The sequence below is a fragment of the Rhinopithecus bieti genome, unplaced genomic scaffold (assembly GCF_001698545.2).
Source record: "Rhinopithecus bieti isolate Rb0 unplaced genomic scaffold, ASM169854v2 scaffold_72735, whole genome shotgun sequence".
Classification (NCBI taxonomy): Eukaryota; Metazoa; Chordata; class Mammalia; order Primates; family Cercopithecidae; genus Rhinopithecus; species Rhinopithecus bieti.
This window is the reverse complement of record NW_016827539.1, coordinates 218,856-243,385: the sequence shown is the minus strand read 5'-3', so window position 1 is coordinate 243,385 and position 24,530 is coordinate 218,856. Positions and strand designations below refer to the sequence as shown.

The window sequence follows — 24,530 nt, the reverse complement described above, 5'->3', positions numbered from 1 at the left end:
TCCTGCCTCACCCTCCCCAGTAGCTGGGACTACAGGCACCCACCACCATCGCCCGGCTAATTTTTGTATTTTAGTAGAGACGGGGTTTCACTGTGTTAGCCAGGATGGTCTCAATCTCCTGACCTCGTGATCTGCCCGTCTAGGCCTCCCAAAGTGCTGGGATTACAGGCTTGAGCCACCGCACCCGGCCAAATAGGAGTATATTCTAAAGTAATGATAAAAAGTATAGTAAATACATAATCTAGTAAGTCATTATCATTATCAAATATTACATAGTATACATAATTGTATGTGATCTTTTTTGAGACGGAGTTTCGCTCTTATTGCCCAGGCTGGAGTGCAATGGCACAATCTCAGCTCACTGCCTCCACCTGCCAGGTTTAAGTGATTCTCCTGCCTCAGCCTCCCGAGTAGCTGGGATTACAGGTGCATGCCACCACGCCTAGCTATTGCATTTTTAGTAGAGATGGGGTTTCTCCATGTTTCCCAGGCTGGTCTCGAATTCCTGACCTCAGGTGATCCGCCTGCCTCAGCCTCCCAAAGTGCATGGCGGATCACAGGCGTGAGCCACCATGCTCTACTTTTATTTTTGAGACAGGTTCAGCTGGGCGCGGTGGCTCAAGCCTGTAATCTCAGCACTTTGGGAGGCTGAGACGGGCGGATCCCGAGGTCAGGAGATCGAGACCATCCTGGCTAACACGGTGAAACCCCGTCTCTACTAAAGAATACAAAAAACTAGCCGGGCGCGGTGGCGGGCGCCTGTAGTCCCAGCTACTCCGGAGGCTGAGGCAGGAGAATGGCGTAAACTCGGGAGGCGGAGCTTGCAGTGAGCTGAGATCCGCCCACTGCACTCCAGCCCCGGCGACAGAGCAAGACTCCGTCTCAAAAAAAAAAAGAAAAGAGACAGGTTCTCTTTCTGTCCCCAAGGCTGGAGTGTAGCTGCGTGATCACAGCTCACTGCAGCCTCAGCCTCCCAGGCTCAGGTGACCCTTCCATCTCAGCCTTCCAAGTGGCTGGGCATGCAACACCACACATAGCTAATTTTAAAATTTTTTGTAGAAACGGCATCTCACTATGTTGTCCAGGCTAGTCTTTGTGTTTGTTGTTTTTTTTTGGCGGGGGGAAGGGGACTTGCTCTGTCCCCCAAGCTGGAGTGCAGTGTCGTGATCTTGGCTCACTGCAACCTCTGTCTCCCGGGTTCAAGGGATTCTCCTGCCTCAGCCTCCCGAGTAGCTGGGACTACAGGTGCCTGCCATCACGTCCAGCTAATTTTTTGTATTTTTAGTAGAGACAGAGTTTCACTATGTTGGCCAGGCTGGTCTCGAACTCCTGACCTCAGGTGATCTGCCCACCTTGGCCTCCCAAAGTGCTGGGATTACAGGTGTGAGCCCCCGTGCCTGGCCTGCTTTTGGGGTTTTTACAGATGCTCTTGATCAGGTTGAAGCAGCTCCTTTTATTCCTAGTTTGTTGAATGTTTTATCATGAAAGGGTGCTGGGCGTTGTCACATGTTTTGTGTCTATTCCGTGACCACATGGTTTTTGTCCTTTTCTCTAGTGATCTGGTGTGCAGGCACCCCCGCCACACACTAGGCTTGGTGACTGCGCTCGAAGGACTCACGGGACTTGGTCTACCATCATCATGCTCGTGGCCGAGATTTACTACGGTGAAAAGATGCGACGTGGAATTAGCAACAGGAAAATGCACTTGGGGTGAGGGCCGGAGGAAACCAGGTACAAGCCCCCCGAGTGCTCTCCCCCCGAGCCCCCTCCCCTGGGGTCCTCTCTCCCGGAGTCCTGCAGAATGTGCTGAATCCTCTAGCCTCGAGCTGTGACATGTGCAAAGTGGTCTGTACCAGGGAAGCCTGCCTGAGCCTAGGAGGCCAGGGTTTTTCTGGGGGTTGGTCATGTAGGTTCATTGTGCCTGGGTGACTGAATATGGTCACCGAAATTGCAGGCTCAGAAGAAAAGTGTTCAGCAAATATCACATGATTTGTACAGAAAAGAGTGAGCAATTGTTATTTGGGGATAGCATTGTATTCATGCAGGAACTCTTTACCGGTCAAGTTCCCAGATGCCAGCTGGGCATGGTGGCTCACGCCTATAATCCCAGCACTTCAGGAGTTCGAGGCAGGCAGATCACGTGAGGTTAGGAGTCCGTGACCAGCCTAGCCAACATGGCGAAAACCCATCTCCACTAAAAATATAAAAATTAGCTGGGTGTGGTGGTGTGCACCTGTAATCCCAGCTACTCGGGAGGCTGATCACTCACTGTGATCTTGCAGTGAGTGGAGATCACACCACTACAGTCCAGCCTGGGCGACAGAGCGATGCTCCATCTCAAAACAAAAAAAAAAAAAAAAAAAAAGTTCCCAGATGCCAGCCCAGGGTGAACCTTGCACACAGGCTGTTCTTAGGTCAGCATTCTCGGGCCTGCTGTGTTAAGGCTGATCTGTACAGATACTGTGTTACATTCATTGGTTTTTCATGTTAATGCATTTCTGGGATAAATCTTACTGAGTCGTGGTATATAATCCTTTTTTATGTTGCTGGATTCTCTTTGCTGGTATTCTATGTTCTGGAGAAATACTGGGCTGTGGTTTTCTCTTTGTGATTCTCTGCTTGGTTTTGGTATCAGGGTGATACTGGTCTTACAGAATGAGCTGGGACCAGGCATTGTGGCTCATGCTTGTAATTCCAGCACTTTGGGAGGCCAAGGCAGATGGATTGATTAAGCCCAGGAGTTGGAGACCAGCCTGCACAACATGACAAAACCCCGTTTCTACTAAAAATAGAAAAATTAGCCAGGCGTGGTGGTGCGTGCGTGTAGTCCCAGCTACTCAGGAGGGTGAGGTTGCAGTGAGCTGAGATGGTGCCACTGCACTCCAGCCTGGGTGTCAGAGTGAGACTGTCAGAATGAGGTCCATAGTAAGGTCTCATCTGTATTCCTGATTTCTTGCTCTTCAATTTTTTTGTTCTTTAGGTAGAGCTAAATATTTGTCAATTTTATTGATCCTTATACAGAACCAACTTTTGGTTTTATTTACTATTTATTTCCTTCCTTCTATTTTAGTTCTTTTATTTTATTTATTTATTTTTTTGAGACGAGTCTTGCTCTGTTGCCCAGGCTGGCGTGCAGTGTTGCAATCTTGGCTCACTGCAACCTCCACCTCCCGGGTTCAAGCGATTCTCCTGCTACAGGCACCTGCCACCATGCCTGGCTAATTTTTGTATTTTTAGTAGAGGTGGGGTTTCACTATGTTGGTCAGGCTGTTCTCGAACTCCTGGCCTTGTGATCCACCTGCCTAGGCCTCCCAAAATGCTGGGATTACAGGTGTGAGCCACCACACCTGGTCTTTTAGTTGTTTTTTATATTTTTTGTGGAGATGAGGTCTTGCCCATGCTAGTATGGAACTCCTGGGCTCAAGCGATTCTCCCACCCTAGCCACCCAAAATGCTAGGATTATAGGTGTGAGCCACTGTGCTTGGCCCTGTTTATTCATTTAGAGATGGGATCTTGCTCTGCCTCCCAGGCTGGAGTGCAGTGGTATGATCACACTTCACTGCAGCCTCGACCTCCCAAGTTCAAGTGATCCTCCCAGCAATGCTACCATGTCTGGCTGATTTTTTGGTAGAGACAAGGTCTCACCATGTTGCCCAGGCTTCTTTTTTTTTTTTTTGAGATGGAGTCTAGCTCTGTCACCCAGGCTGGAGTGCAGTGGCGCAATCTCGGCTGGCTCCCCGCAAGCTCCGCCTCCTGGGTTCACGCCATTCTCCTGCCTCAGCCTCTGGAGTAGCTGGGACTACAGGCACCCACAACCATGCCTGGCTAATTTTTTTTCCTTTTTGTATTTTTTAGTGGAGACGAGGTTTCACCGTGTTAGCCAGGATGGTCTTGATCTCCTAACCTCGTGATCTGCCCGCCTTGGCCTCCCAAAGTGCTGGGATTACAGGGGTGAGCCACCGCGCCTGGCCGGCTTCTTCCTTTTTTTTTTTTTTTTTTGTGAGACGGAGTCTCGCTCTGCGGCCCAGGCTGGAGTGCAATGGCCAGATCTCAGCTCACTGCAAGCTCCGCCTCCCGGGTTTACGCCATTCTCCTGACTCAGCCTCCCGAGTAGCTGGAACTACAGGCGCCCGCCACCTCGCCCGGCTAGTTTTTTGTATTTTTTAGTAGAGACGGGGTTTCACCGCGTTAGCCAAGATGGTCTCGATCTCCTCACCTCGTGATCCACCCGTCTCAGCCTCCCAAAGTGCTGGGATTACAGGCTTGAGCCACAGCGCCCAGCCTTCCTTTTTAATAGAAGTGGTTTTCACTACAGATTTCCCTCTAAGCATGACTTTCAGTGCATCCCGTAAGTTTTGTTATGTTGTGTCTCCATTTTCATTTATTTCTAAGTATTTTATAATTATCTTCTTTGGCTCACTGTTTGTTTAAAATTACACACAGCGTCATGCTTTGTTGCCCCAACTGATTTCAAACTCCTGGGCTCAAGTGATCCTCCTGCCTCTGCCTCCCACAGTGTTGAGATTACAGGCATGAGCCACCGTGCCCAGTCTCACTCACTGGTTTCTTATGAGTGTGTTAATTTCTACATATTTATGAGTTTCCCAAATTTTTCTGCTTTTTGATTTGGTTTTTGTTACTCAGGCTGGAGTGCAGTGGTACAATCTTGGCTCACTGCAACTTCTGCCTCCCAAATAGCTGGGATTACAGGCATGTACCACCACGCCTGGCTAATTTTTGTATTTTTAGTACAGACGGGGTTTCACCATGTTGGCCAGGCTGGTCTCGAACTCCTGACCTCAAATGATTCACCTGCCTTGGCCTCCCAAAGTGCTGGGATTACAGGTATGAGCCACTGCGTCCAGCCCTGAAAGGAAAGAAATCATACAAAGTATGTTCTTTGACCACAGTGGGATGTAATTCCAAATCAATAACAAGGCTGGGCGCAATGGCTCTTGCCTGTAATCCCAGCACTTGGGAGACCCGAGACAGGCAGATCATTTGAGGTCAGGAGTTTGAGACTCAGCCTGGCCACCATGATGAAACCCTATCTCTACTAAAAATACAAAAATTAGCTGGGCGTGGTGGTACATGCCTGTAATCCCAGTTATTCAGGGGGCTAAGGCAGGAGAATTGCTTGAACCCGGAGGGTAGAGTTTGCAGTGAGCTGAGATCATGCCACTGTACTCCAGCCTGGGCAACAGAGAGACTCTATCCCCCCAAAAAAAAAAGGACTCTTACTTTACAGCCTGGCTGTGTTTGAGAAGAACCTGGTAACAGGGCCTCCAGCCTCACTTGGGCCTTCATGCCACCCTGGCTGACAAATTCTCTTCAACCTCAGGAGTCAGAACCACCCAGCCCAACCACTCCCATGATGTTGACCCACAAAAGCTGAGACAGCAAATATTTGTTGTTTTAAGCCCACTGCGTTTTGCCGTAATTGGTCACGCACCATTAGATAACTAATACAATTACCCATACATCGGCTGGCTTTCAGGAGGACACGTCTTGAAACACAGCTGAACTTGAATCTTTTCTGGGGAAAAAAAAATTGAAAACATGAATTAATAATTCTTCTCTTGACTGGGCGCAGTGGCTCACGCCTGTAATCCCAGCACTTTGGGAGGCCGAGGTGGGTGGATCATGAGGTCAGGAGATCGAGACCATCCTGTCTTAACACAGTGAAACCCCATCTCTACTAAAAATACAAAAAATTAGCCGGGCGAGGTGGCTGGTGCCTGTAGTCCCAGCTACTCAGGAGGCTGACGCAGGAGAATGGTGTGAACCCAGGAGGCAGAGCTTGCAGTGAGCCGAGATTGCGCCACTGCACTCCAGCCTGGGCAACAGAGCAAGACTCCGTCTCAAAAAAAAATAATAATTCTTCTCTTGTTGAAGCTGACAGAACCAAGGACGCACACCTTGTTAACGATGCCCTCAAGGGTGTGAGGAGAAAGACAACCGGTGGGAATTCAACGCATCAATTACCTTCCATGGTAACATGAGCTACTGGAGCCCCTAAGAGTCGATCTTCAGCTGCTGTCATGGAGAGTACTGGGGGTCAACTAGACATCAAAGATGAGAGGCCAGGCCTCCAGCACAACTTTTTGTTTAAGCTCATTTAGTGGCTTTCTCAAAGAAGCCCTTTCTTCAAAAAAATTTTTTGTAAAGATGGGGTCTTATTCTGTCACACAGGCTGGATTGCAGTGCATGGCTCACTGCAGCCTCAACCTCCCGGGCTCGAGTGACCCTCCCCTTTTCTGAGGAGCTCAGACCACAAGCATGCACCACTACGCCCAGCTGATTTATACGCCTTTTTTAGAGACAAGGTTTCACCATGTTAGACAGGCTGTTTTCTTCTTTTTTTTTTTTTTTGAGATGGAGTTTCACTCTTGTTGCCCAGACTGGAGTGCAGTGGTGCGATCTTGGCTCAACATAGCCTCCGCATCCCAGGTTCAAGCATTTCTTCTGCCTCCCAAGCAGCTGGGATTACAGGCATGTGCCACCACACCTGGCTAATTTTGTATTTTTAGTGGAGATGGGGTTTCTCCATGGTGATGAGGCTGGTCTCCAACTCCTGACCTCAGGTGATCCACCTGCCTCAGCCTCCCAAAGTGCTGGGATTACAGGCATGAGTCACTGTGCCTGGCCAACTTGGATTTGTTACTGTTTTGTAGAGCATGGCCCTTAATATTCACATGAATGACAGTGAGAGACACAATGCTTTCTAAAGATTGGTTTTGGCCGGGTGTGGTGGCGTGTGCCTGTAATCCCAGCTACTGGGGTGGCTGAGGCAGGAGAATCCCTTGAACCCAGGAGGCGGAGGTTGCAGTGAGCCGAGATCACTCCATTGCACTCCAGCCTGGGCAACAAGAGCAAAACTCCAATTCAAAAAAAAAAAAAAAAGACTGGTTTGACATTCTGTTGATGTGAATAATTGGTGTGTGCACAAAGGCAAAGTCTCCTCAGTGGGTGCCTGGCCTGGGGCATCAGTTCTGAGCTGGCAGAGATGAGGATACCCACACCCCTGCCGCTGCCCCACACCCTGTCTGTACCTGGGTCCTCCTGCTGGGCCTTGCTGGGGAGCCGCTCCTTTTGCCTCAAGGCTTCCAGGCCTGCCAGGTCGGGCTGGTGGCAGTGACTGCGCATGACCATGACGCGGTGGCCCTGGGTGATGGCGCGGCTGCGGCAGCCCAGCCGAGCCTGGTCCCGGCACATCCAGTACACCTTCTCCCCGGCCGCCTTCTCCTTCCTGTAGAGGAAGGACTCGTGCACCAGGAACCTGCCCCCCAGGGAAGTCCTCAGGAACTCCAGGGGTCGGAGGGGTTCTGAAAGGGAAAGTGACACTGTGAGTGGGGCCACAGGGGCCTGGGTGTCTCATTTGTCCCCCAAGCCAGGCCCCACCAGGAATCTGCAATCCCCTAGCAGGCCCCATGGTGGACACTGCCCTCCTCCCCTCTGGGCCCTGGAGCCTGAAGCTCAGGCCCTCCAGCCCCGACTTCCATGCTGGCTGGCCCTTTCCAAGGGCTCTGGTGATGCCTGGGCAGGTGGCCTGGCAACCACTAGACCCTAAACACTCCCGAAGGACTCTCCCAAGCCCTCAGACCTCATGCTTGCAGGGGCATCTCCCAGGGCAGGGGATGAGCCATTCTGAACTGGGCCCCAGGGCCTCCTGGCTCCCTGTCCACCTACCCCTCAGCCAGCTGGCAGCCATCTGGCCTCTGACTTTTAACAAGCTGAACTGAAAGGTCACATGATGTGGTGGTGACTGGAGGGAACCCCACGAGACTAGAAGCTGTGTGGGTGGTGTGGGGGGTAGACTAAGAGTGTCCGGGATCCACCGTATGGCCCGTCAGCAGATTCCAAGCACTCTCTGCGCCTGCCAATGCCACCCGTGGCTGCCACCCCCTTTCTTGAGAGAGCTGAGTGGGTTCCTACCCCCGACAGCCAGTCCCTGCTGCCCTGAGGACCAGCTGCAGGAGCTCGGAGCCCGCAGATGGAGCCTCTGGCCCTTGGGGAGTTTATGGCCCAGGCTGCCAGACCCCCACGCGCAACACACACGGCAGCCCACGGGCAGCCTGCAGCCAGCATGTGGCATGTGGGTCCCGGGAGACCACGGTCACCTGGCCCAGCGCCCTCTGCACATACCTGGACTGTCCCACTGTGCCAGGTTGGGGAAGTGCTCCCGCTGCCGCAGGGCCTCCAGGCCACCCAGGTCGGGCGGGTGGCAGTGCCTGCGCATGACCATGACCCGCCGGCCCTGGGTGATGGCGCGGCTGCGGCAGCCCATGCGGGCCTGGTCCCGGCAGGTCCAATACACCTTCTCCCCGGCTGCCTTCTCCCGCCGGTAGAGGAAGGACTCGTACACGAGGAAGCTGCCCCCAAGGGGCGTCTTCAGGAACTCCGGGCCTCCTGTTGAGAAATGGGAGGGGAGGAGCAGAGGACACCAGCTCTCAGAGCCAAGATCAGCATGGCCCCGAGGTGAGACCTCCCGCGATGCCCACACCCCCCCCCTCCTCACAGTGAGGTGGCCCCGGAGCCCAGGACACACATGCTACCATCCCCCCAACTCCGCTGGGGCTCCAGCTGCTGGGGTCCCTTCTCCTGAGGCTGGGGACTGATCAGGTGAGGCCCCTGCAGGTGGAGGCCAAGTGTCCCATGCTGCAATGCCTTTAGGGAGGCAAGTGTCTGCTGCGTCATGCGTCCGTCCCCAGAGCCCACCCAGGCTCGAATGCAGGGTGCACTGTGCCTGATGGGTCAAAGGAATGACCCAGGGCCCTCAGGGGATAAAGCTGCTCGGGAGCTGGATGGGGCTGAGAGGGGTGGCCGCCAAGAGTTGGGCAGGTGGAGAGGTGACCCGAGGACTGTGAGGAAGAGGCAGGAGCAGCCTCCACTGTCCTGGATGTGGTGAGAGGGAGGACCCTGTGGGGTGGCAGTGCCTTGTCCAGAGAATACCCTTTCCTCCGTGCAGGCTCAGGGGCCACAGAGGTGGGGAGGCAGCCTGGGGCGTCATGGGCACATCAGGTGGCAGTGGAAGCAGGGGATGGGGGTGGGTAGCAAGCCCTAGAGGAGAGGCCAGAGGGGGGGTGTCTGGCTGTGGAACCACCTTCAAGAGGGATGGAGAGGGCTGGGCAGGGGCCATGTGGAATGGGGAGGCTCAGGAGGCAGGAGGACCCTGCAGGGTACAGCAGCACAGAAGCCTGGGGACCGCAACACAGAACAGGTCAGGAGGAAGGTGGGGACCCCAGACCACAGGAGGGGGTGGTGTGACCATGGGACATGCTTCATCCCCTTCCACATGGATGAAAACGTCCAGCAAGGGGCTGGACACAGTGGCTCACGCCTGTAATCCCAGCACTTTGGGAGGCCGAGGCGGGCAGATCACCTGGTCAGGAGTTCAAGACCAGCCTGACCAACATGGGGAAACACCATCCCTACTAAAAAAATACAAAAAATTAGCTGGGTGTGGTGGCGTGTGCCTGTAATCCCAGCTACTCAGAAGGCTGAGACAGGAAAATCACTTGAACCTGGGAGACGGACATTGCAGTGAGCCAAGACTACACCACTATACTCCAGCCTGGGCAACAAGAGTGAAACTGTCTCAAAAAAAAAGACCGACCCCTCATCTGGGAGGATCAACATCTGATTAACAGGAGCAACAGAAAGGGACAATGATGGGGAAGTTAACAGAGAGCACGAGAGGATGACCCCACCACGAAGGCCACAAGCCCGAGGCCTAAAAAGGCCCCTCGTGCCCCCAGCACAGCCCGGTGCAGCTGGGAGGGAGCAGAGACCCTAAAACCTTAAGTAAAGCCGATTGCACACACAGGATCAGTCACACAAAAGCTGCAGTTCAAGGGCAGGCTCTGCACCTGTGACACCACGGAGACCAGGCTGCCCCTCCGGCGGAGGGAGGCTACAGACATTTCACACATGCAAGGCCTCAGCGTGCCACCTCCTGGGACTTCTCCAAACCACAACACCATGAAGAAAACCAAGAAAGAGAAAGGCAGGCCCAGAAGCAGAGAGTTGGCACAGTGAACCTCGAGGGACAGCTGGGCCCAGCCTCTGTTGCCAGGTCAGGCTGCACTGGCACGAGGCTCCCTGGCAGCTCCAGCAACCTGGGGTTGTGGATGATCGGATCCAGGTGGGGTCGACCTGGACACACAAACCCAGGCAAACAAACGCAGCAGCTGCCGCTGCACAGAGAAGACAGCTGTGTCAGAAGATGGGACCACAGAGCACCCCCCCGTCAGCCGCGAGCAGGTTTCTAGGCTAATGGAAAACCAAATGTGGCCGGGTGCAGTGGTTCACACCAGTAATCCCAGCGCTTTGGGAGGCCGAGGCAGGCGGATCACCTGAGGTCAGAGTTTGAGACCAGCCTGGCCAACATGGTGAAACCCTGTCTCGAATAAAAATACAAAAATAGCTGGGTGAGGTGGTGGGCACCTATAATCCCAGCTACTCAGGAGGCTGAGGCAGGAGAATCGCTTGATCCTGGGAGGCAGAGTATGCAGTGAGCCAAGATTGCACCACTGCACTCCAGCCTGGGTGACAGAGCGAGACTCCGTCACACACACAAAACACCTGTGCAAGAAGTGCACTGAGTAGCTGACAAAGAAATGGAAAAACTGATTAACAGTAGTGGAGGCACATTTTAGGGAATGGGGCAGCCAAGACCCTAAGAAACAATTGCTTAGAGGCCGGGCACGGGGGCTCACGCCCGTAATCCCAGCACTTTGGGAGGCCGAGGCGGGTGGATCACGAGGTCAGGAGATCGAGATCATCCTGGCTAACACGGTGAAATCCCATCTCTACTAAAAATACAAAAAAAACAAAAAAAACAAAAACTTTAGCTGGGCGCAGTGGCGGGCTCCTGTAGTCCCAGCTACTTGGGAAGCTGAGGCTGGAGAATGGCGTGAACCCGGGAGGTGGAGCTTTCAGTGAGCCAAGATGGTGCCACTGCACTCCAGCCTGGGCGACAGAGGGAGACTCTATCTCAAAAAAATAAAAAATAAAAATTGCTCAGAGCAGTTATTTGTCGGGCAGAAGCGGGGGTGAGGACGAGGCAGGGGCAGCTGTGTTACCGTGTAGCACCGTCTCCCTGGAGATGGAACAAAAAAACCCACAGCTCTCAAGTCTGAGAGAACTTTAGGGCCACGAGGCAACTCAGCTAACCCAAAAGCTGCAGGATGGAGAAGAGCCATTGGAAAGAGAGGCCAGCGCCTCAGGGCCATGAAGAGCACGTGAGTGGAGGAGGCCGTGCAGAAATGGCTCCTCAGCCAGACGGGATGGGGACGTGTACGCCACTGTGGTCATGAAGTCAAAACACCAGGTGCTGCGGGGGGCCGACTGTGTGGATAAAGATGGAGACAGCCGTGACCCTCCTCAGGCCAGCGTTTCAGGACATTATGGGTGTCTATGGAACCGCTGGCCGAGAGGAGAAACTGATTGCGTGTAAATATCACCTCCTCAATCCTTAACTGCTCAGACCTTAAGACAGGCTCACACCATAGCAACGAGACTGACCATGTGCAGTCAACGCCCTCTATTAATACTATTAACTCTTAAGACAAATGGAGGAAGAGGAGGGCAGGGAGGTCTATCCCTGCGGCTGCCGCTGTGGGGCAGGTCGGGCTGAGCAGGAAGGTAGGGCCCATTGAAAGCAGCACTGGGGGAAGAGGAGGAGGAGGAGGCCAGGGCCACGGCTCCTTCTAGAACGTTCACAGAAGGGAAGAGGACGTTTGCCAGCGGGACCCGCAGGGTGGAGAGGGAAAGACAGTGTGGGGCTCCTGCCTGCTTCCTGGGGCCCAGCTCCCCGCCCAACCCCAGGTACCTGGGCTCCCCCGCTGTGCCATGTTGGGGCGTTTCTCCCGCTGCCTCAGGGCCTCCAGGCCCCCCAGGTCGGGTGGGTGGCAGTGGCCACGCATCACAGTCACCCGTCGGCCCTGGGTGATGGCGCGGCTGCGGCAGCCCATGCGGGCCTGGTCTCGGCAGGTCCAATACACCTTCTCCCCGGCTGCCTTCTCCCGCCGGTAGAGGAAGGACTCGTACACGAGGAAGCTGCCCCCCAGGGGCGTCTTCAGGAACTCAGGGCCTCCTGGGGAGGTTCGGGAGGCAGTTAGGGGAGGAGGCAGGGGCTGGGCAGGCCTGATCCCGCTCCCTTCCCTCCCTGGGCCTCTGATGGCCAAAGAGTCAAGGCAGGGCCAGCGAACCCCAGAGGAAGGCGGCTCACCAGGGTCTGCATCCATGTCCTGGTCCTCGTCCGGGGATCCTTCCGGGGCTTGCGGCTGGGTTGGCATCTCCTGGTCTTCGACCTTCGCTCGCTTTCTGGGCCGGGGCCTGGTGAGAGTCAGGGGACCAGGACCCCTGTGGTACAGCAGACTATCCACACCTCGGAGCAGCGTGTCCACTTGGCTCCCAGGGCCGTCCTGCCCAGCCTGCAGTGTCTCCATGGCCTTCTCCTGCTGCCGCCGGGCTTCCAGGCCCTCCATATCGGGCGGGTGGCAGTGGCCACGCATCACGGTCACCCGCTGTCCCTGGGTGATGGCCCGGCTCCGGCAGCTGTGCAGTGCGTGGTCCCGGCAGGTCCAATACACCTTGTCCCCGACAGCCTTCTCCCGCTTGTAGAGGAACGACTCGTGTACCAGGAAGCTGCCCCCGTAGCATGTCCTCAGGAACTCGAGGGGCTGGGCCTGTCCTGGAGGAGGGACCCAAGTGGTCACAGCCACCAGGGGTGGGGAGGAGCCCAGGAGGGGCAGCCACTGCAGACTCTGGGGGCTGACATGGGCCTTTCTCCTTTAAGGCTGAAAGTTACCCTGGCTTCCTGAGCCAGATATGCCAGAGCCCCCAAGCCCATTCCCACGGAACCCCTACACCAAGCAACCCAGAGGGGAGTCTCATTCCTCTCCTAGCAGCCAGTGAGGCCGCCCCAGCTCAGGCCTGTTCAATGTTGCATCAAGATCACACCTGGAGGGGCCAACCTGGACTCAGACTCAGTGGCCTCTGTTGTCTGTCACTCCTGCTCATACATATTTTTTTAGGGTTTGTTTAAATAATCTACCCATTTTTGAATAAAACACACAAGTTATAATACACTCAAATGGCTCCAAAAGATCACAGTGAAAAATAAGGCTCCCTGTTCCCTGGCCCTCCCTTCCTGCCCCAGGTGCCCAGGGCAGGGGCCACCTCAGGTCCTTAAAGCTGTGTCAGGAGGCACCTGGCCTCCTTGAACCCAAGCCCATCTCCTAGTTACTGGTAATAAAACAGCCAGAACTCCCATTTGCAACTTGCTAAGCCCCAAATGTGCAATTTACACAACAATCCAGGTTATCACAGCCAGCTTAAGATAAAACTCCTGAAACTCCAGAAATGAGGTCAATTTTCTAAGGCTACAGAGCTACCATCAGGCGGGGCTGGAATTTGAACCTATGACCCAAAACCCAAGACCCTCCCACCAGACACTTTTTTTTTTTTTTTTTTTTTGAGACAGAGTCTCGCCCCGCCACCTAGGCTGGAGTACAATGGTGTGATCTTGGCTCACTGTAACCTCTGCCTCCCGGGTTCAAGCGATTCGTCTGCCTTGGCCTCCCAAGTAACTAGGATTACAGGCGCCCGCCACCATGCTCGGTTAATTTCTTTTTTTTTTTTTTTCTTGAGACAGAGTCTCACTCTGTCCCCCAGGCTGGAGTGCAGTGGCACGATCTTGGCTCACTGCAAGCTCTGCCTCCCGGGTTCACGCCATTCTCCTGCCTCAGCCTCCCGAGTAGCTGGGACTACAGGCGCCCGTCACCACGCCCGGTTAATTTTTTTATTTTATATTTTTTAGTAGGGACGGGGTTTCACCGTGTTAGCCAGGATGGTCTCAATCTCCTGACCTCGTGATCTGCCCACCTCAGCCTCCCACAGTGCTGGGATCACAGGCGTGAGCCACCGCGCCCAGCCTAGGTGTTTTGGTGTTTTTCCTGAACTTAATGGACACCAGAATCGCCCAAGAACCAGATAAAATTCTGATTTTTTTTTTTTGAGACAGGGTCTCATTCTCTTGTCCAGGCTGGAGGGCAGTGGTGTGATTCTGGCTCACTGCAGNGTCTCACTCTGTCCCCCAGGCTGGAGTGCAGTGGCACGATCTTGGCTCACTGCAAGCTCTGCCTCCCGGGTTCACGCCATTCTCCTGCCTCAGCCTCCCGAGTAGCTGGGACTACAGGCGCCCGTCACCACGCCCGGTTAATTTTTTTATTTTATCTTTTTTAGTAGGGACGGGGTTTCACCGTGTTAGCCAGGATGGTCTCAATCTCCTGACCTCGTGATCTGCCCACCTCAGCCTCCCACAGTGCTGGGATCACAGGCGTGAGCCACCGCGCCCAGCCTAGGTGTTTTGGTGTTTTCCTGAACTTAATGGACACCAGAATCGCCCAAGAACCAGATAAAATTCTGATTTTTTTTTTTGAGACAGGGTCTCATTCTCTTGTCCAGGCTGGAGGGCAGTGGTGTGATTCTGGCTCACTGCAGCCTCAATCTCCCTGGCTTAAGTGATCCTCCCACCTCAGTCTCACAAGTGGCTGGGACCACAGGTGCACCACGACAGCTGGCTGATTTTTTGTACATATGGGGTCTCACTGTATTGGCCAGGCTGGTCTTGAACTCCTGGGCTCAAGCAATCCTCCTGCCCCCAGCCTCCCAAAGTGCTAGGATTATAGGCATGACCACTGTGCCCAGCCCACATTTACATATATCTATTTTTTCTTTTTTTTTTGTGAGACGGAGTCTTGCTCTGTCGCCTAGTCTGGAGTGCAGTGGCACAATCTTGGCTCACTGCAACCTCTGCCTCTCGGGTCCAACCGATTCTCTTGCCTCAGCATCCCGAATAGCTGGGATTACAGGCATCTGCCACCACGCCTGGCTAATTTTTTATTTTTAGTAGAGGTGGTCATGGTGGACCATGTTGGTCAGGCTGGTCTCGAATTCGTGACCTCAGGTGATCCACCTGCCTGGGCCTCCCAAAGTGCTAAGATTACAGGCGTGAGCCACTGCACCCAGTCACATTTTTATATACATACATAAATTTTTTTTTAGGATGGAGTCTGGCTCTGTCGCCCAGGCTGGAGTGCAGTGGAGCGATCTGGGCTCACCGCAACCTCTACCTCCCGAGTCCAAGTAAGTCTCCTGCCTCAGCCTCCTGAGTAGCTGGGATTACAGGCGTGCACCACCACACCCAGCTAAGTTTGGTATTTTTAGTAGAGACAGGGTTTCACCATGTTGATCAGGCTGGTCTCGAATTCCTGACCTCATGATCCATCCGCCTTGGCCTCCCAAAGTGCTGGGATTACAGGCATGAGCCACTGCGCCGGCCACATTTATATTTTTAAAAGTCATTTTAGCTTCAAGCACATTTTAAAGACCTCGTGGTACCCTGCATTTCTATCTGGGCTCAGGAAGGGCCCTTGGACCCCCTGTCCCAAGTGGACATGGCAGGGGGTGGACTGTACTCACCCAGCCCCAGGATCGAACGCTTCTTGGGCGGCAGGCTCAGCAGTGACAGGGCTCGGGGTCCCTCATCCTCCGGGGCTGGCTTGCTCAGCACCAGCCCAGGAGTGGGCTCTGGCCCTGGCTCCTCAGGGCACTGCCACGGGCCCACCCCCTCCAGTGGCTCCTCCACTGGGCCTCCAGGGCCCTCAGGACCCTGGGGCTCTCCTAAGCCCTCTGGCAGGGCCAGGCTGGGCAGCTTCTCTCTCTGGCGCCGGGCCTCCAGGCCTTGCTCATCGGGCACGTGGCAGTGGCCCCGCATCACTGTGGCCCGCAGGCCTCGGGTGATGGCCCGGCCCCGGCAGCCCAGCTCAGCATGCTGGCGGCACTTCCAGTACACCTTGTCCCCCACAGCCTTCTCCTGCTTGTACAGGAAGGACTCCAGCACCAGGAGGCGGCCCCCGAATGGTGTCCTCAGGAACTCCAGGGACTGAGGGGCTGCTGGGGGAAGGGGAGGGCTGGGTTAGCTAACCTAGAGCCAAGCTCCAGGTCGCAGGCACAGAGGAGAGCCAGGGAGGACGTGGGGGTCCTGAGTGTGGCGGGTGCCTTCTCCTGCTCCCAAGCAAGAAGCCCAGACTCTCAGGGCTGGTTTTTATTTTGGGGGTAGTAGTGGATGTTTTTAGAGAGCTGAAGGAATTCTGCACATCATTGCAGCTCCCATGAGCTCCAGGAGGCCCTGCTACCTGAGTGTGGTCATCACACCAGCCTGGGACAGGCTCAGCATCAGAGACCAGGAGGCTCAGCTGGGAGCAAGGACAAGACACTGTGCTAGAAGTGGGGTGTGCAGGGCCTGTTGTGAGCACTGGAACCCACAGGGTGGCTGGGCAAGGGCAGCAGGCCACACTTCACCTGTGTCCAGCTTGCTGCACTTCTGTTCAGGCATCTGCAGGGCTGGCTGGACCACCCTTCCCTGCTCCTCAACTGGCAGGATCTGCAAGGTGCTGGCGAGGGTGGCAGGGCCAGCCATCTCCAGGGAAAGGACGCAGTGCACTTCCTGGGGCTTGGAGCCCACCCCATCCTCATCTTGGTTGGAGGCTGTGAGCAGGACCAGTTTGGAGAACTTCCTGGGGGCTGCCGGGACGACGTCCGTGGCTAGCTCGGGGCACGGCTCCTGGCCAGCCTTCATGCTCTCTCCCTCCTGCTCGCTGGGCTCGGGCAAGGGCATCCCGGGACCCAGGGCCTGTCCCTCAGGCCACACTCAGCCCCCAGCAAGGAACCTGGAGTCCAGCGGTTCCGTCCTAATGAAAGAAGCAAAATCCCGTCAGTGGAGGAAGCCCTTGGGGGGCTCTAGATGTGGCTCTGGGAGGGAGGTGGGCAGATGGGGCTGCCTCACTGCTCGCTGGGGCCAAGGCTGGCAGGGGCCCTGATGGAACTAGGCTTCTGTTCTGCCAGTTCCTCTCCTGGCAGCCTTGGGTATGTCACCCCCATCTAACCCCACTTTCCCCATCTGGAAAATGTGCACAGTAAACACTCTCCACAAGGGGCCATCAGAGTGACTAACGGACTAAGAGCTCAGCCACTACCGATGGGCCTCCCACATGCTGAGCATAGAAGAAGGGTTTCCACCTGCATTTCCAGTCCCCTCTCCAGCCCCCACATTATGATGGCAGGACATTCTTATTGACCCAGTTATAGATGAGGACAGTGAGGCACAGACAACTGTGGGAGGCGGAAAGCTGAGACCCGTTTCTGCTCAGATGCCCAGGGACTTGCTAGGACCTTTTTGGAAACCACGCGCTTCACCAGGACGCCGGGCACCTGTCTCCGAAGCGTGGGCCTGGTACACAGAGCCCTTCCAGAGGACAGTGCTGCATCTTGGCCTGGGAGGCAGAAGGCCCTTTCTGGGCTCGGGAAGACCCAGTCCCTATCCTGTCTGGGAGGCCCCAGGTCACCCGTGCTTCGGGAGATACCAGGGCCCCAATGTGGCAGCCACCTTGTGCCCAAGATGTTGCTGCTGCTGCCTCGGCTGGTCGGGGATGGGGCTGCGGTGGTGTCTGGAGAATCCCGAGGTCACCACGGGTTCCAGTCTGGAGAGCCAGAAAGGGCAGATAATGTGGAACCGGGCAGGGCTGGGGCAGGGTCCTGGGGGCAGTCAGTGGCAGTCATGGTGTGGGGTGGGGCTTTTTGTGTGGGGAAAAGAGGGATCAGATTGTTACTGTGTCTATGCAGAAAAGGAAGACAGAAACTCCATTTTGATCTGTACTAAGAAAAATTGTTCTGCTTTTAGATGCCATTAATCTGTAACTTTAACCCCAACCGTGGGCTTACAGAAACATGTGCTGTATTGAATCAAGGTTTAAGGGATTTAGGGCTGTGCAGGATGTGCCTTGTTAACAATATGTTTGCAGTTTGCAGGCAGTGTGCCTGGTAAAAGTCATCACCATTCTCCATTCTCGATTAACCAGGGACACAATACTCTGTGGAAAGCCGCAGGAACCTCTGCCCAAGAAAGCCTACGTATTGTCCAAGGTTTCCCCGCACTGAGACAGCCTGAGATATGGCCTAGTGGGAAAAGAAAGACTTTACATTCCCCCAGCCCAACACCTGTGAAGGGTCTGTGCTGAGGAGAAATAGTGAAAGAGGGAGACTTCTTTGCAGTTGAGATAAAAGGAATGTTTCTGTCTCCTGCTCATCCCTGGGAATGGAATGTCTCGGTGTAAAGCCGACCATTCGTTCTATTCTGATATAGGAGAAAACCGCCCTGTGGCTGGAAGCGAGATATGCTGGCCGTAATACTGCTCTGTTACTCTTTGCTACACTGGGATGTTCGTGTAAAGCGAAACATAAATCTGGCCTAGGTGCACATCCAGACACAGTACCTTTCCTTGAACTTATTCATGATACAGATTCCTTTGCTCACATGTTTCCCTGCTGACCTTCTCCCCACCATCATCCTGTCGCCCCGCCACACTCCCCTCACCAAGACAGTAAAAATAGTGATCCATAAATACTGAGGGAACTCAGAGACCAGTGCTGGTGTGGGTCCTCGCACGTTGAATGCCCATCTCCTGGGCCCACTGTTCTTTCTCTATACTTTGTCTCTGTGTCTTATTTCTTTTCTCAGTCTCTCATCTCCACCTGATGAGAAATACCCACAAGTGTGGAGGGGCAGGCCTCCTTCACCTGGCGCCCAATGTGGGGCACGAACCCACGACCCTGAGATTAAGAGTCGCATACTCTACTGAGCTAGCCGGGCAATTCTTTTTTAGATGACCAATTTGCCCACAATTATAACATTTTCCCCCAAATGTTCTAACTTGTCCTCCTAAAGTGACTCCAGTCATTGCTTGAGCCATTAGCATAGCCTTTATGCATGGTTCCTCCAGTCCTATTACAAGCCTTCACCTATTCTGTAATTACATCAACTCCTGCTGAGTAATGGAATCTCATAATGCTCTCATATAAAGGGAGGTGGGTCCATATTGTTTAACTCCTTCCTTCATGTCTTTTAACATTTTCATGGTGAAAAGTTCATATCTAGCATTAGCCACCGCAGGTGCTCCTGCTGGAGCCCCTTTCCCGGCCAGTACCGATTGTAAAATTACCAGGAACTGCCATGCCTCAAGATCTCCGTTTTCTAACTTCATCAAAGACCGCATGCAGTGTGCTACCGTGTCCACTAGGTGATGCTGGTGGATTCAGTCTCATAGTGGGCGGCTGAGGATACAGCGCCGCGCCCTGTGGTGCTGATGGATAAACCACCACCGCCGTGGGTTGCTTGGATGATGCCGTGCTGTTTGGCGTGGGACACACCGCTTGAGGTCTGTATTGAAGCTCTGGAGGCGGCCAATACTGAAGCTCGGCTGACTGCCAGTATTCATAAGCTAGCAGTGGTTTTTATTTTCTACTGGCTGATATTGTGGATACCGCGTCTGGATTGGCTTTGCTGAGATAGAGACTCTATCCTTTTCTACTTGATTTTCTCTTGGGGTTTGTGCTTGTCTAACCTGAATTTGAGGTTGTAATGTTACAGGCATCTGAACCACGGGAGGAAGAGCTGGCCATCGTGGTTTAGACTCTGATGGCTCCAGTGATTCTGGAGCTTTCCCCCCAATTTTGATGATTCAGGATATATTACCTCCTGTAATTGATTGTAGTCAACATGGCTTTATGGCCAATTGACATTCCGGATTTGCATTTTCATAGGTCATTAATTTTACAATAACCTTTTAGGCATTATCATCTGTAATAGATTTTTGAGCGGTATCTTGGAATCTTGCCAGGATAGGGCTCTTTAGAGCCTTGTCTAATTGAATTAAAAGATGGGCAGGTGGTTCCTGGTTTTTTTTCCCAGGCCCTGAGGCAAATCACCCTTACTTGTTTAAGTCAACATTTTGCTTTCACAGAGTCATTACAGACTCTGCTGCATATTTACAATGTGAACTTTCCATTCCTTTCTCTAATTCTGTCCCTGCCTCTTCTTCACAATCTATTACACAGCTTTCAGAGGCATCAGAAACTGAAATGCTGTCTTCTCCTGTTTGAAACGGTTCTAAAGCTGCTTTAATAATAGCCCAATCATTCCATACTATAAGTGGGGTTATTTTACCTTTCCTATTTGCTTGTTTTAATTCTTTGCCAATTTTTTCCCAATCTTTTAGATCTAAATTTCCTTGTTCTGGAAACCATGGGCAGAATTCTTCTATTGTTCGAAATAGCATAATTAGATTTTCTGCAGCGGCTCTAACTGAACCCCGAGGTCACCATGGGTTCCAGCCTGGAGAGGCAGAAAGGACAGATAATGAGGAACCGGGCAGGGCTGGAGTGGGGCCTGGGGCCTGGGGCAGTCAGTGGCAGTCGTGGTGTGGGGTGGGCTTTTTGGGGCAACCGAGTGTGGGCAGATGGTGGGGTCTTTCCCACCTCAGCCTCGAATTAAGACTGCAGTCCCTGACATTTTTAGTGTCCTCACCCCCACCTCACATGTTGCAGTTCCAATTCCCACGGGTCTCCCACTTTGCTCCAAAGTTTCCTGGCCTGGGGCCCCACATTCCACTCTGGAAGGCCTGGTCGGTTCCAGGGACAACATAGAGGGGAGTGGCTCCTTAACTCCATTAAGTCTCCGTCCCCAGGAAATCACAGGTACCAGGAGGGCCAATCCCACCACATCTCCCCCAGCCCCGGCCCAGCCTGTTCCTCCATGCCATCCTTCTGGGCCTGCTCATCCCTCCCCACAGGGTGACACGAGGTGCAGCGGACTGGGGGGCAACCCCAGCTGACCTCGCAGGCGTCTCCTGAGCAGAACCGCTCCCAGGCAGGAAAGGGTTACGGCGGGAAGCCCCGCCCCCCGCCCGCCCGCCCGCGCTGATTGGCCTCAGGGCAAGTCCCTCTACCGGCAACCCGCCCCTCCCGCTCCCTCGCTCTGAGCTCTGGGGATGAATGGGGATGAATGGCACTGGGTGGGACCGGATGAGGCTAAACCGGGAAGGATGAGAATGAGGGCAGGACGAGGCAGGACAGGATGAACGGGGATGTATGGGAATGGATGGACGATGGACGTGGCGGTTCCCTGACCCTGCACCCTCCCCGGGTCCCCCCAGCCCAGGTCCCGCGAGGCCCCCGCCCTCTGGAGAAAGTCCCCGTTGTTCCCCGGGAGGTCAGGCACCTCCCTGAGAACTGCTGTGCTTCCCGGCCTCCCTGTGGCCTCCCTCCCAGCCAGGGCGAGGCATGGGGACGCCAGGCCGCTCCTGACCGAGGCATCCCAGACTATGCAGGCCGGCACAGTGACTCACTCGCACAATGTTCACGCCGCCAGCCGGTCCTGCAGGATGCAGCAGCGCCGCGGGAGTGGGGGGCACAGGCAGGCAGGGGCCGCGTCCCAGGCCGGCAGAGTGAAGGTGGGGACTGCCTCAAGCTTGGCCTGACAAGGAAAACCCCACATTCCCAGGGAGCTGTACCCGAGTCAGGGGAGGTGACAGGACACAGCGTAATCCTCGGGCGAACACTTCCCACTTCTGTTTACAGGGCTTCCAAGACCCACGTGCTTCAACAGATCTGGAAAAAGTTCCAATACAAGGAAAGGCCTTGGCCACCGGCTTGTGGAAGGTTGAAGACCCCTCCCCACTCTTGCCCTTTCTAAGCTCTTGGGTGTTAGATGCTGACCCAGCACCACTCCGCCCATTAAAGTCCACAGGCCCCTTGGCAACCGGGCTTTGTCTCCACCTGCCTGAACCTTGACTGGCCTGGGGGGGCTTGCCTGACCAACAGTGTGGCAGGAGCGCAGGGTACACGTTCCCACACTTCAGGGGCCAGGGCCCTGAGTCTGCAGGGAAGGCAGCTGTAGGAGAGGCCATGTGCAGGGCACCGCCACATTTGAGGAGACCACCTTGTACCCTCCAGCCCAGCAGTCTCTTAACTGCCTGCAGACATGAAGGAACCTGGAGACCCCACAGAACCTGATCACCGAGGAACTCCTATTATTTTAAGCCAGTAAGATCATAGGTCGTATGCTACACAATAATAGCAGATACGCTTGGCAAGTAAGTGACTCTAGTGGGTTCCAGCTTTTTACTTTTTTGAGACAGGGTCTCGCTCTGTTGCCCAGGCTAAGTGCAGTAGCACCATCTCAGCTCACTGCAACCTCCACCTCCTGGGTTTTAAGCTATTCTGCTGCCTCAGACTCCCAAGTAGCTGCGATTACAGGTGCCCGCCAACATGCTTGGCTAATTTTTGTATTTTTTGGTAGACATGGGGTTTCACCATGTTGGCCACGCTGGTCTCGAACTCGTGACCTCAAGTGATCCACCAGCCTCAGCCTCCCAAAGTGCGGGGGTTACAGATGTGAGCCACTACACCCGGCCAATTCTGGCTTTTTGATAGATGGAATAATACAAACGGTTATGAAATATCTGACATAAAACCATTTGTGAGCTCAAATGCCATGCTACGCTACACAAATGCCACATCCCCCAGATGGGTGCATATAAAGGGCTAGTAACAAAGGAAACAAAAATATGAAGTAGAAGGGACAGCAAAGGAGAATTATGCATTTTAAAACATCTGCATTGGCCAGGCGTGGTGGCTCACCCCTGTAATCCCAGCACTTTGGGAGACCGAGGTGGGCAGATCACCTGAGGTCAGAAGTTCAAGACCAGCCTGGCCAACATGGAGAAGCCCGTCTCTACTAAAAATACAAAAATTAGCCGGGTGTGGTGGTGGGCACCTCTAATCCCAGTTACTCGAGAGGCTGAGGCAGGAGAATCACTTGAACCAGAAGGCGGAGGTTGCAGTGAGCAGAGATCACACCCCTGGCACTCCAGGCTGGGCAACAGAGCGAGACTCCATCTCAAAAATAAAAATAAAAACAAAGCAGTCTTTTCACAAGATGGCGCCAAAAGCAAAGAAGGAAGCTCTGCCCCTCGTAAAGCCAAAGTCAACGTGAAGGCTTTAAAGACCAAGAAGGCAGGGTTGAAAGGTGTCCACAGCCACAAAACAAGATCATCCCCTTCTGGCAGCCCAAGACAATGCGACTCCAGAGGCAGCCCAGATACCCCGGAAGAGCGCCCCGGGAGAAACAAGCTTGACCACTCTGCGATCAATTTTCCACTGACCACTGAGTCCGCCGTGAAGAAGACAGAAGATAACAACACACTGTGTTCACTGTGGATGTTAAAGTTCACAAGTGCTAGATCACACAGGCTGTGAAGCAGCTCTGGGACATGGATGTGGCCACGGGCAACACCCCGATTCGGCCTGATGGAGAGAAGGCATGTGTTCAACTGGCTCCTGATTACGTTGCTTTGGGTGTTGCCAACAAAATTGAGATCATCTAAACGGAGTCTAGCCAGCTAATTCTAAATATATGTATATCTTTTCACCATTAAAAAAAAACTGCAACATATGACATGCCAGCCACAAGGGGACAAACACTGTCCAATTCTCCTTGTATGAGGTCCCCATTGCGGTCAAACTCACGGGGACAGAAAATAGAATGGGGGTGCCAGGGGCCGGGGAATGAGGAGTGAATGTTTCACGAGGACAAAGCAGCAGTTGGGGAAGATGAAAAGGTTCTGGAGACCAACAGTGGTGACGGCTGCACAATGAATGTACGCCACTGACCTGAACACTTCTACATCGAACTCAGTGACAGCAGCTGCTCACAAAGACCAAGGCTTGTAGGATGCAATTTACATGAGCGACCAATATGGTACATTTTACGTCATGTATAGTTTACCACACACACGAGCCATCTGTAACAAACTATACGCAAAACACCCCATTTCCCTAACGTTATCAGTGAACAAGGTTCTCCATACAAGGTAGATTTTCTAGTAACTAAAGTTATCCCTCTATGATTCAGAATCATATGATTTTTATCTGATTCAAAATGTACCCATTTAGGATGGATTTTTTTTTTTTTTTTTTTAACTCTGTTGCCCAGTCGCCCAGGCGGGAGTGCAGTGGCACCATCTCAGTTCATTGCAACCTCTGCCTCCCGGGTTCAAGCGATTCTCCTGCCTCAGCCTCCTGAGTAGCTGGGACTACATACAAGTGTCACCACGCCCAGCTAATTTTTGTATTTTTTAGTAGAGATGGGGTTTCACCATATTGGCCAGTCTGGTCTCGAACTTCTAACCTCATGATCTGCCCACCTTGGCCTCCCAAACTGCTGGGATTACAGATGTGAGCCACCGTGCCCAGCCAGAATGGATACCTTTTGCTTTTTATTTTAGTGGCAGGATTTCACTATGGCCCAAACTGGAGTGTGGTGGCGCCATCACTGCAGCCTCTGCCTCCCAGATTCAAGCCATCTTCCTACCTCCACGTCCAGAGTAGCTGGGACTACTGGCGCACACTACCATGCCTGGCTAATTTTGTATTCTTTGAAAGATGGGGTTTTTCCATGTTGCCCAGCCTGGGTTTTTTTTTTTTTTTTTTTTTTTTTTGAGGCGGAGTCTCGCTCTGTCGCCCGGGCTGGAGTGCAGTGGCCAGATCTCAGCTCACTGCAAGCTCCGCCTCCTGGGTTTACGCCATTCTCCTGCCTCAGCCTCCCGAGTAGCTGGGACTACAG

General features: G+C 53.8%; 1 protein-coding gene across 11 annotated transcripts in view; it reads right to left on the bottom strand.

Moving 5' to 3' along the window:
- FLYWCH1 (FLYWCH-type zinc finger 1) overlaps positions 1–24,530 on the bottom strand; it is a 43,761-nt gene that overhangs the window by 6,503 nt on the left and 12,728 nt on the right. The window contains exons 3-11 of one of the 11 annotated variants that reach the window (XM_017863906.1): positions 21,253–21,514; positions 20,073–20,240; positions 16,373–16,761; positions 15,491–15,964; positions 12,234–12,698; positions 11,835–12,098; positions 8,147–8,410; positions 7,054–7,326; positions 5,477–5,537 (exon numbers count right to left, since the gene is read on the bottom strand). In XM_017863906.1, coding sequence (XP_017719395.1) covers positions 5,477–5,537; positions 7,054–7,326; positions 8,147–8,410; positions 11,835–12,098; positions 12,234–12,698; positions 15,491–15,964; positions 16,373–16,688 — 2,117 coding nt within the window. In that variant the 5' untranslated portion in view covers positions 16,689–16,761; positions 20,073–20,240; positions 21,253–21,514. Of the gene's footprint in view, positions 1–5,453; positions 5,538–7,053; positions 7,327–8,146; positions 8,411–11,834; positions 12,099–12,233; positions 12,699–15,490; positions 15,965–16,372; positions 16,762–17,456; positions 17,551–20,072; positions 20,241–21,252; positions 21,515–24,530 lie in introns of all 11 variants that reach the window. The other 10 variants (XM_017863910.1, XM_017863911.1, XM_017863915.1 and 7 more) reach the window with 10 other exon arrangements.